This window comes from Cydia pomonella, chromosome 23 (assembly GCF_033807575.1).
Source record: "Cydia pomonella isolate Wapato2018A chromosome 23, ilCydPomo1, whole genome shotgun sequence".
NCBI lineage: Eukaryota > Metazoa > Arthropoda > Insecta > Lepidoptera > Tortricidae > Cydia > Cydia pomonella.
The window spans coordinates 1,909,666-1,924,709 of record NC_084725.1 but is presented as its reverse complement, the minus strand read 5'-3'; the positions used below and the strand labels follow the sequence as shown (position 1 = coordinate 1,924,709).

General features: G+C 38.1%; 2 protein-coding genes across 3 annotated transcripts; both read left to right on the top strand.

Moving 5' to 3' along the window:
* The first annotated feature begins 222 nt into the window (after positions 1 to 222).
* Positions 223 to 1,883, top strand: LOC133530715 (uncharacterized). Its single transcript, XM_061868739.1, has 2 exons — positions 223 to 1,033; positions 1,336 to 1,883. Exons 1-2 carry the CDS (start codon positions 832 to 834, stop codon positions 1,524 to 1,526), a joined length of 393 nt encoding a protein of 130 aa, XP_061724723.1. The 5' UTR covers positions 223 to 831; the 3' UTR covers positions 1,527 to 1,883.
* Positions 1,884 to 5,496: 3,613 nt separating this feature from the next.
* Positions 5,497 to 9,297, top strand: LOC133530661 (uncharacterized). 2 transcript variants are annotated; one of them, XM_061868669.1, is made up of 2 exons: positions 5,497 to 5,776; positions 6,681 to 9,297. In XM_061868669.1, the coding sequence occupies exon 2, from the start codon at positions 7,901 to 7,903 to the stop codon at positions 8,663 to 8,665; it is 765 nt and encodes a 254-aa protein (XP_061724653.1). In that variant the 5' UTR covers positions 5,497 to 5,776; positions 6,681 to 7,900; the 3' UTR covers positions 8,666 to 9,297. Both variants share the same exon structure in this region, with proteins under 2 accessions (XP_061724653.1, XP_061724654.1).
* The last annotated feature ends 5,747 nt before the right edge of the window (positions 9,298 to 15,044 follow it).

Genomic DNA, 15,044 nt, shown 5'->3' with positions numbered 1-15,044 from the left:
GTGAATCTATGAAGTAAATAAAATTGAAACAAAGGTATTGAAACGGCTTTGCTAGCAAACGCAGCAACGGTTAGCTGTGTCCAGAGACCAAGCCTTTTGGCTTAAAATTGAAACAAAGGTATTGAAATGATAAATGATAACCACAACAACCGCTCTATGTCCAGAGACGAAGCCGAAGATTATGCACAGCATCAGCAGAACCGAGGAGGAGGAGATGCAACAGTCGCAACCCGCCGAGACTTCTAAAAGAAAAGAAATAGATTGCAAGACGGATAAGTGTCATAACGATACGATAATGATAAAAGTTATGCCAATTCAATAAATCGGATTGGTTAATATTTTATACATTTTCATTGCGATTCGCTTAGAAGGAGCATAGATGTAAAATCTTTCTTATAAAAAAATATTTATAAGTCTATTTAAAAAAAAATCATATAATACCACAATTTTAGTCTAAATTCATACATTAGCTACTTGTTTGCGCTTATTGGCAAATATATTAAGTCGCATTAAAAACTAGAACCACCGTGTAAACAGGCCCTAAGTTCGCAAACGTATCTCCTGTCTATCATCCCCATCAAAATTAATATTTACAGATATAGAATTCAACGTCAAATACATTCTAATTTAGATTTTATTAAGACATTCATAAAACTTATTTCCAAATCCTGTTTGTCCTATTAGACAAACAGGATGTTAAAACCGTCAAAATCAAGTTTGACACATCAATAGAAATCACTTATAAAACCGGTCTACAAAATGTTTTAAATTAATATACAACATACTACAAAACTACAACAACCAACAAAACACACTTAAAATATAACTAAAATGCCCAACCCAAAGAAAACTGAAGAAAATCCATGCGAGATCGATGTTAATTGTACAGGGAAAGACAAACCCGGTAAAACTGATGGTCCTTGTGAGGTAAAAATTGAAAAAACAGAAAATGAACAAAAAGAATCACACAGCAAAAAGACGGCGAAAAATCTAGACAACGAACAAGCAAGGATAAACAAGGAATCATGCTCAGGTTGTTTTAATTTGTTCAAACGTTTATGAAAGAACACACAGCTTAATCCGTTACACGTAGGATCTTGATATTGATTAAAAGATATATAGCTCCATTAAGAAACATTGTTTTCATATTAATGGAGTAAGTGGTAAAAATGGACTGAGCGATTTTTAAGATTTCTACGTGAAATCACTGGCTAAGGCTTGTAAGTCTCAAGTTTAGACAACCCAAGAATACACGTTTAATTTTAATATATCATCTATTTCATCATCAAGTATAGTTTCCGATCGTACTGAGTAAGTATGCTTTATTAATTTCAGATCTATATACTCCACCTGCATGTGAAAAAGAAAGAACAATACCTCCTAACCCACGCAAAAATCTGCAGAAGAAGAAAACGGACGACACAGATGATAAAACAACTAAAGATGCTAAAGATCCTTGTGCTGAGAACCCATGTTTTAAGACACAAGAAGATCCAAAAGATAAAGAAGAGAAAAAGCCGTGTTAAACAATGTTGTAACATTTTTTGAGGGTGTCGCGAACGCTTGTCTATATGGGAAGTTATGTAACTACAGTGGTGGAGTGAATTAAGGGCATTACATGCGTTGCGATGGAATCAGATAAAGATGTTTGAATCTTACCTTTATCTCCTCGTATATGCCTCTGGGTTCCACTTTCTAATTGCCTTCTTGTAGACTCGCACTAGTCGCAGCGTTAAGCCACAGCCAGCTCAACATCTGTAGTTTTAAGTGATCTATGTCATCACCGTTATCACTGAGCATCTTGGGAAATCTTTTGGGGAGTTATCAGGGCTATTAATTATAATTGACCAATTCAATAAATGATGCCTAAAGAGCCCAAAGGAGTTCAGTCAGTCTCAGTCAATTAGTTAGATTAATTAGCCTACTCCATGTACTCTCTTCATGTGTAGGGGACTAAGGGAAAGTAATGTAAGGTTGTTAAGACAATGGCCTCCCAGCACACGAGTCTTCGAGATCAGCCTACAGAGCACCGCCTAGCAGACGAGCCTTCGGGCATAATTTATTAAGTATTGGCCATAGGCCAAGCAATAAGAAGGTATAGAGGGAAATGCTTGGAACACAATTTTTGATTCCGTAACTCTGTTTGGACTAGTTAGGAGGTGAACATATCACAAGTCCCTGGCCGTAGCCCTTGAGCCGGGGGGAGAGAGAAGTTTGAAGGTCCCATTATTCGGTTTTTCACTTATATCTTGGAAACTTTGAATCCTAGCGACAAGACTACGTACAGAAGACGAAAGCTGATTAAATTTACTATAAGTTTTATTGTCAAATTTTTCGATAACTGGAATAGTTTTCGAAATATCCTCTCTTCAAAGTTTATTTTAAGGCTCTCGTGATACTAGGCGATCGTTTTCGTATAAATCGGGAGTGCCAAATTCATTTATGGTATCACATTGATACCATTTCGAAGTAAAAACATACATATAAACTTTAAACAAATACCTTTTTTTTAAACACCTCTTCACGCTTAAACCGCTGAACTGATTTAGTTGAAATTTGGTATAAAGATATTGTGAATCCCGACACAGGACATAACATAAATTTTATTTCAAAAATCCTCCCTTAATGGTGTAAAATGAGGTGTAGGGTGAATTCAGCTTCGGAGGTTTTGGGGGGGAGGGAGGGTTCGGGGAAGGGGGGTTCAGGTTCGGCTGTTTATGTTTAGGTTTGCAGTCATGTATGGTATCATTTTCAACTAAATCAAAGATATAGACCATCCCAAATTTCATCTAAATCGGTTCATCGGTTATTGATTGATTCACACCTTCAAAGGATAATTATGGTTATAAAAACTATCTTAAGTCCTTTCTCGGGACTCAAACTATCTCTATACCAAATTTCAACCAAATCGGTCGGAGTACAGTGCCATGTCTGTGCGGAAAGAGTCGTGGAACCCATACAACATATATGGGTTCCCTTAAATTCCATGACTCTTCTCGTTCCGCCCAGACATGTCACTCTAGTAGCCAGCTAAATTTAGCAATGACTTTTTGTCGTATTTAATTTACTTTATAAGTAACTGTGTTTCTCGTGTTTTTATTTATATGTACAATAAAGTGTATACATACATACATACATATAAACTTATTAATATCAACACCACACTCATTTGCCCCACCTACGGCTGACCAGGCCTGCCTCCAAATCGGAGGCAAGGACATTACTGACGCTATAATGTCATTCAAAACCGGTTCGGCGGCTGGCCTGGATGGGATCTCGCCCCAACATTTGAAGGACCTAATTTGTCATTCGGTGGGCGACTCAGGTGAGCAGCTTATCTGTTCCCTTACTAAATTAATAAACTTTATGTTTTCAGGCAAAATTAACACCGAAATTGTTCCTATCCTATACGGTGCAAACCTGATTGCCCTAACCAAAAAGGACGGAGGGGTGAGACCCATTGCGGTGGGGTCTACTTTACGACGTCTGGCATCAAAAATTGCGGTTAGACACTTTAGATCAAAATTGCAGTCCCTTTTTGAACCAGTACAGCTAGGTTTTGGCACGAAAGGTGGGTGCGAGGCAGCCGTCCATGCCCTAAGGACCTACCTTTCATTCGATGATTGTGAAATTGTAGTCAAAATTGACGTTAAAAATGCTTTTAATTCGGTTAATAGGGACACTTTGCTGACAGAAGTTAAGGACAAAATTCCGGAACTGTACAATTACCTTTTCTTTTGTTATTCAGACTCGTCTAAATTAATGTACAAATCACATGAATTATCTTCTGAGGTTGGTTGTCAGCAGGGTGACCCTCTCGGGCCAGCAATTTTTAGTTTGGCTATAAATCCAATTATTAAAAATTTAAAATCAAAATTCAACGTCTGGTACTTAGACGACGGAACCCTAGGAGGCGACGTGAATACTGTGCTCTCTGATTTGTCTTTTGTTAGGAGCAGTTTCGAAAATATTGGTTTAGATTTGAATTTCAGCAAATGCGAACTCTTTATTCACAAATCTTCTTGTACTTTGACCGACTTAAAACCCAAATTTGACGATCTGGCTCCTAATATAAAATTGGTAGACAAGGATTCTCTTTGCCTCCTGGGTTCTCCTATATTTGAAGAATCTTTTCCTGATTATGTTTCTAACTCTATATCTAAATTCAAAAGTCACACGAATAGTTTACTCGAAATTAGCCCTCATTATGCTCTTGTGATTCTGAAATTCTGTCTTTTTGTCCCTAAATTTACATATGTGCTCCGTTGCTGTCCTTTTTGGAAACATCAAAATTTATTGTCGCCTATAGACGATTTGATCAAAATTAGTATAGAGACGATTCTAAACATTCAGCTGAGTGAGCCTTCCTGGTCTCAAGCGTCCCTCCCTATTCGGTTCGGAGGTTTAGGAATTCGCAAAATTTCCAGTGTGGCTTCCCCAGCCTTTTTGGCATCCATTAATAGCACGTCTGGTCTCATAGGAAATATCTTAAGGGCTTTGCCCACAAACTATGAGATTACGGGCTTTGAGGATGCTAAAAATGCTTTTAAAATTGCTTGCCCGGGCAAACAATTTCCAGACAACCCAAAATCACAAAGGAGCTGGGATAATATTTACTGTGATTTAACTTACAATACTCTTCTAAACAACTGTACGGGTCCAGATCACGCGAGACTTTTGGCGGTCGGAGCCCGGGAAGCCGGCTACTGGCTACATGCCCATCCTTCACCTAATACTGGTACTTTCTTGGATCCGACCTCCCTAAGACTGGCGACTGGTTTGCGAATCGGGGTTTCGGTATGTACGCCACATATATGCTCTTGTGGCACGGACGTGGACCGACTGGGACACCACGGTTTATCTTGTCAAAAAAGTGCAGGTCGTTTTTCAAGACATGCGTCGCTTAATGACATAATTCGTCGATCTCTTGCCACCATCAATGTGCCTGCTCTTCTTGAGCCAACTGGCATTATCAGGGATGATGGCAAGAGGCCTGATGGGGTGTCCTTGGTTCCTTGGAGCTTGGGACGGATGTTAGTGTGGGATGCTACCTGCGTAGACACACTGGCACCGTCCCACCTCCAACGGACTAATGTAAAAGCGGGCGCAGCGGCGGAAAGCGCCGAAATTTTGAAACGTAATAAATATAAGAGCCTCGGTAGAGAGTACCATTTTGTACCTTTTGGCGTTGAAACTCTAGGTCCATGGGGTCCCAGCGCGCACAAGTTTTTTGGAGAAATCGCGAAACGTCTGGTTGACGTAACTGGTGACCGAAGAGCTGGCGGCTTCCTCGCACAACGTATCAGTATTGCGATACAACGAGGAAATGCCGCCAGCATCCTTGGTACAATGCCTCAAGGGCCTATTTTAGATATAAGCTAGTTATAGTATTCATCTGTATATATCCATTATGTATATTGTTATTGTCAATAAATAGAATTACAACATTAATATCGCTATGTCAAATTGACATTTCACCACTTTTGACAGAATGAATATATTTTCAAACATGTCACCTAACAACAATGTGAGAAAAACACAAAATTTTGTCTTAAACTTATCGAATCTAAAATGCCGGATCCCAATAAGAAAATATCCACTCCCTCTCAAGACTCACCATGTGAAATAAAACTAGCTTGCACTAGTGGAACTGAAGAAAAAAAGAAAACCTGTGAAAAGACTCTTGAAATAGAAAAAGTAGAGACCCAAAAAGCTAAAGCATATAAATCTGTGGATGATAAACAAGCAAGGTTGAATACAAAACCGTGCCCTTCAGGTATACGTAACCCTTTGAACGCTTTGTCATAAAAATAAACATCACTCAAACGCCGAGCATCCGGACGCAAGGGAGCTAATGGTAACCTTACTCTAAATTGTGAAGGTTACTTAGCGTCGGCCATAACACCTATAATTGTCCTTGGGGCTATGGGCACGACTAGTAACAACGCGTTTAGGTGTGCTTGGCGTTCAAAAGGTTAATACTTACTATCGTGGCCGTGGCGCAACAACCCGAAGTAGATCTTGGCCTCCGACACCAAAGACCACCATGCTTCTCTGACCAAAGCCTTTTCTGTCCAGTCGACGGCGCCGAGTTTGCTAAGGTCTACTTAATATGCTTTCATAATCATCATCATATTTAATAACTAAGCTGGTTGCTGAAGTAATTTACACGTATTTTTATCCTAGGCCTTATCTTTACAGCGCCTGTCTGAGACATGGCTTTTACTTTTTTTTAGATTTGTTCTGTTATAAGCATACATCGGGGTTTTTGATGCGGGAATGATTTCGTGTGTTTATAACTTTGTTTATTGTAATAATTACCAAAATATGAATTAAAAATAGGTCCAAATGTGCTTAAAAATGTTAAAATAGTATTGGTTTTTCAGTTAGGTATTACCCATTTTTTGGTTCTCGCATCAAAAATCCCTATGTATGGATATGAGGAGAAATAATCGAATTTTGGCTTCACTTTTTAACAGGTCAACTATAAGGTCAACGTTATAAAACTAAGTTTTAGGTTATTCTAGGGCCTTCTTAATAAAAAATCACCATTTAGCCAGTATTTAAATTCAGAAGTCATTTTAATTTATTGTATTATATATACTTTTTAAAATTCAAATTAGTGAACTTATTGAAACGAATGTAATAGGTATGTATTGACTGTAATTTCTTATTTTAAGGAGTTGGCTGCCAACTAGCAAGACCAGATCACACAAAAGACCCAGCAGCCAGAATAGATAAAACAAAGTCAGGATGTATTGACTTTGAATCTTGCGAGGAGGAGGAACAGCTGGCCGAGGAAAAAAAACTAGAATCTGGTTGCTTAGATTACGAGGACTGTGAGGATTATTTAAGAGAGGAAAAAAGGAGGATAAAGCAAAAGAAAGAAGAGGAAAAACAGAAGAGGAAAGAGAAATTGGCGAAAGCAAGAGCGGAGAACAGTTAAAAATTGACCTGCACCAGAATTACATTAATTTTGATTAGACCCGTTTTTTCTTGTTATCTACAAATACTCTGTAGGAATAATCAGATTTTGTAAATATATTATATTGATTTAAATTATCGGGCCGCATATGTCACCTCGGCACTATTAACGATTCGGACCGTCGCGTGCTTGCCACTTTGTCTATGCCTGCGGTTTTAGAACTTGTCGCCATGACGAGAGACGACTGCAAGCATCCCGATAAAGCCACGTTTGGTCCGTGGAAATTAGGAACGGCCCTGGTGTGGGACGTAGCATACATCGACACTTTTGCACAGTCCGATCTTTGGGCGACCCGCATTCAGGCCGGCACTGCAGCTGAAACTCAGATACTCAAGCGCCTCAAATACTCGACCTTAATGACTGGTCAGTTTACATGAAAGCATTCATGAGGGCACTGTCGGCGCGCCTGGTCGACACCATAGGGGACTCTAGGGCTGGCACGTACGTTGAGAGAGGTACCTCAACGCAAGGGAGACACCCTTGCAATACAGAGAGGTAAAACCGCGAGTTTCATGGGGTCCGGTCCGGTTGGACGGAGCATTCTACATAAGCGTGGGTTACATACGCCGTGTGTATGAGCAATAAGTCGATAAATGCACCACAGAGTAAGAATTGTGAGTAAAGAAATAAGGTAAGAACTTGGCAACTTATTTTGACATATTTATAAAAACGTCAATAAAAATATAGAGATAATGGGGTTCAAATCGTTTTAACAGAATTTTATCAAAACAAAATAACTTTCATCCTGAAAAATGACAAAAACAATAACCAAATAAACATGTTTACCTAATAATTACCACAGTGACTTTCAAAATTTCATTAATCAATACTTGAAGGTATGTTTGCTAAATTTCATAATATTTAAATTTTGCTAGTTTTCAAAATTGTTTAAAACAATAAGATAAAACATCCATAATGGTTGTTCCTGGCCAAGATTCATCTGCTACTATAAAAGACAATCTAGAAAAAAAACCAGAAGGGGAAAAAAGTGATACTGAAACTAATGAAAAAGTAAAGTTGAAGACAGAAACTGATTTGCCGCCTACTGAGCTTGAACGTTTAAAAACATTCACCCAGCAAGTTGCAAGATGTGCAGCCAAATCATTCTGTGAGACCTATGTTCGCCCTCTAGTAATAAAAAATCCCAACCCATTGCCAAGTAAATCAGAAACCATAAATATTCGAAATCAAAATTCTTCAGCGACAATCATTAATCCAGCAGAAGATCAAACTGAAACAATACTAAATCCTAAGCAAGAAAACAAAGAAGAACAAGTTTTATCAATACAAAAGCAAAGACGAGAGACAGAAGAAGAAAGTTATAAAAAAGCAGCAGTAGTCAACCCAAATAGAACAGAAGACCCAATAGCAGCCACAGTTAATCTATTACAAGAAAAGGAAATGGTTATATTAGATAAAGAAAAACCTAGTCTATCATTTGATATTGCAAATATTCTGTCATACCTTCCTTGCAAGTCGTTGTTTGCTTCTAGCGACGAAAAAGACGAGAATAGCGACGAAGCATTGAATCTAGAATCAAAACCAAGTGAACTATCAGGGCCTTTTGAAATTAATTGTGGCGGCTCTCAGTCCAGGACTTCCCAAGAAACAAAAGATGACGAAGAAATTGACAAAGATACCATTGAGGAAGCATCTCCATTTACAGAAGAAGATCAGTAGTGTAAATACAGTAAAATCAATACAGGTAAGTGTGGCGGGGTGATATTGATGAGTATTTATTGCGAATTCATATTTGCTGCTTGCGTTTAGTGGCAAATGTTCATACATTGTCCAGTTCATACTGGCAATAAACACCAAAGGTTTATTTAGACGTAGACTATTTTAAGCCGCCTAAATTACGGTTCCCAAAAACAGGTACCGTATAAACACTTTCGGTGCCATTTTTTCACGGCATGCCAGCGCTGGCACGGTATAGAACACGCGCCTATTTTATGGCGCCAGTGAACTCCGCCCGCGTCTCATGCTACTCTCGCACCTATTGGCTTGTACTGGTACTGAAAAGGCACCGTGTAAACGACTAGTGTCGGTTTGCTGGTCACTGGAGGCGAGTTTTAGCGGCAGAAAATAGTCATTGTCTAAACGGTCTGAAGGTGTGCTGTCGGTAGACACTGGCGTCGTAATTTAGGCGTCTCAAAATAGTCTCCATCTAAATCAACCTTAATGAATATAAACCGCATATATATCCCGGAGCCACACTTAACTGTATTGACTTTATTATCTTAATTATAATTACGAGAAGATCATTTAAACTATACATTTGAACAAAATTCAAATAAACCTTTATACACACACATATATATATAATTTATTTCTCACAATGAGATTTATTTTTAATTATAGGTCTATTCAGTTACATTTCGCTGAAGGAAAACATCGTGAGGAAACCGGATTAATCCCAACAAGGCCTATTTTACCCTCTGGGTTGGAAGGTCAGATGGAAATTGCTTTCGTAAAAACTAGTGCCTACGCCAAATCTTGGGATTAGTTGACAAGCGGACCCCAGGCTCCCAAGCTGTGGCAAAATGCCGGGACAACGCGAGGAAGAAGAAGGTAAATTCAGTCACATGGCTTAAAATTACAATAAAATCATAAATAGTTCCATACCTTAATTAGTCAAATTCATTACTCGTCGCTTCCGGTACAAAAGTGCCCATAATGCTCGTGACATTACCACGCTGGAATCCCTGAATGGCTATGGATAGCCTTTGCACTAGAAAAGAGAAAGTAAAGTGCAAATTGTACTGTGTTTTGCACCATTGTATTTTAAATATAGATAAATTTGCAAAGAATTTCCATTATTCAAATGTTTTAGATGTTGTATTCTGTCCACAGGCCACCTCGACTAATAAGATGGAGATTTTAAAATAAATTCTCGGTCATTAGTCATTACACATAAGTGCTTCTCTACTAATTGACCGAGCTAGCTTGAAGAGCAAGCGAAGCGTCTCTGTTTCTTGCGCAAAAATGTTTTTATATGTCCTGCTGTAAAGCTGTTCTCCTCCACAGAGCTCTAAGATCCCTTGAAGTCTACTTACAGGTCCCATTTTTCAATCGGTTCTCGCAAAATTTCTTCGGACATCTGAACGAATCTATCCTACCTATCTATTGGTTTCATGCGTCTACCGTTAAAACATTAAACAGGAACTTAACGATCGGCCGGATTTCACGATCGGCCGCCGACAGGTATATCGCTGTTATTTTGGGGACGGTGGAGTGTCATGTGACTGACTGTTTTGTAAAAACAAAAGAGTGTACCATGGTGGCATTTGTTTTTAATCTGAAGCTAAGTTTTTTGGGTAAAGCCATAGAGAAATAAGTAGTAGAGTGCTCACTCCATACATCAGTTTTGGTACCAAAATGCTTATTATTTTCGCAGTCAACATCTAGCATCGAGTAGCGGAACTTTCAGTACTGCTACTCGACAATAGATGTCGCGGCAAACAAAAAGTCTAATGCTCAAATATTTTCAGCTAATATTAAAACGAGATTAACCGGAACTCTATTTTCAACTCCTACGCTTACTCTTACTTACTTACTTACTTAGATGTCGACTGCGAAAATAATAAGCATTTTGGTACCAAAACTGATGTATGGAGTGAGCAATCTATTACTTCTTATTTCTCTATGGTTTCGAAATAATTTTCGGGGTTAGTATTTACTGAGCTTTACTTTAGTTACCTACTTACTTTTTTGTACGCTTTATTGAAAAGTTAGGATGCACATTTTTTTTAGATTTTCAATGCGGTAACTTTTATAAGTATCCATTTACTCAAAAAACTATTTTAGGAGCAAAAATGTTTGAACACCTCCTGGGATGGAGCAAACTCGGATAACACGCATTTAGGACCAAATGAAGGTATTGAAACAATTTCCAATTTGCTGGGAATTAATTCTAAGATAATTCTAATTTGATTGGCCTAAACGCTATATATTTTTATTTCTTTATTATTTTTTATGATTCTATCGATTAAACCAATGGCTTAAATGTTTTAACTAATGGAAAATGTACCATACCAAATACATTTTCGGAAGTTACCCTGTTTCATCTCAGTTGGAAATTGACAGCCAAGTGTCAAAACAAAGAATGGATTTTCCTTAATATTAAATTGTTAAATAATGAATTATCTTTAAAATGCAAAATGTAAAGATCATACCATGTAATGCAGGCGTACAAAATACGTCTTATTTGGATTTAGATAAACTACAAAAACGCTTCAAACTATTATGCTTCCAATAAAATACAGAGATGATGATAGCTTTGTAAGTGATTTTTCTCTACGTTCATCAGTTGATAAAGAAACACAAACAGAACCGGAATGCAACACCGAACAAATAGAACAAGTAATTGTTACGGAACCTGGTGTCAATGGGCAAGATATTGAAAAAGTATTGGAGTACCGTGATATACTTAATGATACGGGAATTATTGATACTAATATTCATATTGAAAATATAAAACAACTCAAACAAGGTGTCCTAAGTGCGCATTCATCCCACGGAACTTTCATAATCGGGAATATTCTTCAACGCCAAGATCCCGTTGTACCGCACCTGAATAAATATTGGAAATTGGACGAAAGTATTGAAAGAGAATTCCCTAACAGTGGATACGTATATATCCCATGCATAAAGGTAGAAAACGATAAACAAGAAGATACTTCTAATGAAGTATGTATATTTATACCTAATCAGGAAACGCGAGAACATTTAGAAAACAATAAAGATATAACCAAAAACCAACTGATTGAGAGTACTAGTATAAGCAATCCTATAAATAAATCTTCTTTTCATTCAAAAACAAGTAAAGAAAAAGTGTCTACTCAAATAAGCTTTATAAGTAACTCAGTAGTCGATCAAAAACATCCTAATATCATAAATAGTAAAGAAAACATGCCGGATAATAAACCTAGTAGCCATGAAGATTGTTCACCGTCAGAAATAAGAATTAAGCGTCTAAACAATTTCGCCCAAGGAGTGAAAGATTGCCTATCCAATACTTTATCGGCTATTGCAAATCCGATCTGTAAAGACATATGTAATAAGCCGAAAGAACTAAGATATGAAAACACAAGCAAAGTTGTAGCTGAAGAAAAGATACAAAAAATACATGAAATTCCTACATCGAGGTCTCTTGAAAAAAATACACCAAGCGAAGGTAGGGTAGCCAAAATTAGAAAATCTATAACCAGCTTAGTATGTAAAGCCATTGATCCTTGTACACCTGAATCAAAATCAACGATTGATCCTCCTCCGGATACTCAGATCGAAAATACAACCGAAAATAAAGAAGAAGAAGAAAAGCCTCATTGTGGTAAAATTGAAAATCCGCCCCAAAATAAAGAAAAAGAAATAGAAAAGCGCCTTTCTAGTAACAAACTCTGCGGTCCAGTAATCACATATCCCTGCCCGCCTCCGTCTAAACCTCGAAAATGCAGTTATGACAAGGAATCTATAGAAACAATAGAAATTACGCCTCTCATTCATGAAATGAGCCCAAACAATGAATTTGCAACTGAAGACTACGTATTCAATAATAATCAACTGACGCCAATGAATATAGAAGTAGCAGACAAACTATCCGAAGATGCTAGAATCGTTGTACCTGATGTGAACGACGTTGACCTATCTGCAGCAGCGTCTAATACAACTGACGATTCTTCTAGTTCAAAAGCTGAATATCCTCTGAATAGTCAAGATAAAGAACATATTCCGGAAAATAACAGTGGATCGAACCGAAAAACGACCCGAGCGGTAGAGCCTGTGAGTGATTTTAAAGGACTAAATCTTGACAGGATTAGTGAGAAAAGTGAGATAAAAACGGGAGCATCAGGAACACCGAGCAGGGAACAAATTATCAGAATGGTAACTCCGGAATCTATATCTCATAGCAATACATTTGCTCAACCGCCAAGAAGAGGTTTGTTCACTGCCTTCAAATCTACTATATTTCGATTTTTCGGCGACAAGAATGTTATTGAAGAACATGCAGATATGAGTAGCAGTTCGGTTTCGAATACTTCCTCAGACACCTCGGAAGACTGATTCTTAGACGATTTGAGCATCTTTTTATCTTGAGTGAGACGTAGACAAGTCTGCAACTATTTTGACAGTACAGGCTGTACAAGTGTTATTTTAATTGTTAAACTTCTATAAAATTGTGACGTTAACATAACACTTGCACTGTATGTGCTATCAAAATCGTTGCAGACTAGTCTTGGTCTGTCTCTATATACTGTATGTGTTCACGGACTTTAATTGTTAAGCCATCCAAGGTCTACTTTACATTGGACATTTCATACCGTCAGTAGTACAACCAAATTAGCTTGAACCCTAAATCTGCAATTGGTCACTAACCGTATGCATTTAAGCAATAGTTCATGTATGTAAAGAAAAGACGCTTACACAAGGATATTCGTACATTGACCCGCCTATTGCTATCTCTATTGCACGCGCATAATTATATTGCTGTTACGCTCGCTCAGTGACATTGACAGTTTACATCATGGGCGATACAGCGATATAAATACCCGCATGCGATAGGAACAGGCATGTCAGTGTACGGAATTCCTCCCAAGCGTCCTTTATTTAGCCACAATCCACCGTTCGAGATGTATGTCTTATAAAATGATCATGCCTGTTTTTGGGATATTTTTTTTACAAATGCCTACCTAAAAAGTACCCGATTTATTTTGAGTAATAGCCGCAAAGAGAAAATAAGCTTTTTTGGATTTTAGGTGCACTTGCTTTGGACCTATTTCTCTCTGAATACACTACTATAGTAATTAATGGGCTCCACAGACCTTGCAACAAATCGCATCCGATTTTCAATATTAACCTGCTATGTTGGTACAACGAATTTGATGGATAAAATTTCATAATTTAATGGAAATATAGGTTTTTTTTTATACTACATCGGTGGCAAACAAGCATACGGCCCGCCTGATGGTAAGCAGTCTCCGTAGCCTATGTACGCCTGCAACTCCAGAGGAGTTACATGCGCGTTGCCGACCTTAGGGTGGGTTAGGGTAGGGATTAGACCCCCCCCCCCCCCCCCTCGTTGAGCTCTGGCAACCTTACTCACCGGCAGGAACACAACACTATGGGTAGGGTCTAGTGTTATTTGGCTGCGGTTTTCTGTAAGGTGGAGGTACTTCCCCAGTTGGGCTCTGCTCTAGATCTGGAATGGCATCCACTGGCTGTGCCCTACCACACAAAGTGAGATGAAATTCACAATGCCTCTCTTCAATTTTTGGTAGATAGGCCATATTCGTGCGCCCGTGAGAGACAGAACATACGTAATGCGTCTACATACCAAAAACAAAGTAGGTACGTAATTTCAGGGTGCCCCAATCGGTATTCAAGCCAATTCCGTCAGTAGAAAAAAACAGAAAATAAAAAAAATGTATTTCGCGCCTTTTTCTACTATCAAAATTGTTTGACAGCCTATAACATCAATACTATGGAAGGTAGAGGTAAGGATTGCAATCTCCATAGGCAGAACTGATGCAAAAGTGTCCAGCCGTGGCAGCATGGTTCCATTTTTATCATTTGTCACTATGCCCGTCACTTTCGCGCTTACATACCTGTTAGAACGTGAAAGGAATGATGACAAATGATAAAGAGTCGAACATCATAGCTCTACAGTTGTCAGCTATAAATAATAGTTCCAAATCTCTCCAGAGTAGCGCTAGAGTAGCTAAGAACCTAGGCGTTATTGACGGAGTGAAGTGCGCTATCTATGATTTGATTTTTTTTTTCAAGTATTCTAGGTATTGTAGCGTCACCTATTTAAGGTTTTTTGATGACACTTTTTGGTATATGGAGATTCCGTTCCTAACCTCCACCTTCCATAATCAATACTTCCAGTTTTAACGTGGTACTTTTAGAAGTAGGCAGAAATAAAAAGTGAGACAAACAATAATAACGCTTTCACTATGTTTTACCATTTAGCATATAAATTCTAAATTTAATCTTCTTCTAAAAGACAATCCTGTTCGGTCATTTCCGTCACCTTCCTTCTCATATCCATGAGGTACTG

Coding starts and splice junctions, on each gene's coding strand:
- LOC133530715 (XM_061868739.1), top strand. CDS start 832: ATGCCCAACCCAAAGAAAACTGAAGAAAATCCATGCGAGATCGATGTT. Junction 1,034..1,335: donor AAACAAGGAATCATGCTCAG/GTTGTTTTAATT, acceptor TATTAATTTCAG/ATCTATATACTCCACCTGCA.
- LOC133530661 (XM_061868669.1), top strand. CDS start 7,901: ATGGTTGTTCCTGGCCAAGATTCATCTGCTACTATAAAAGACAATCTA.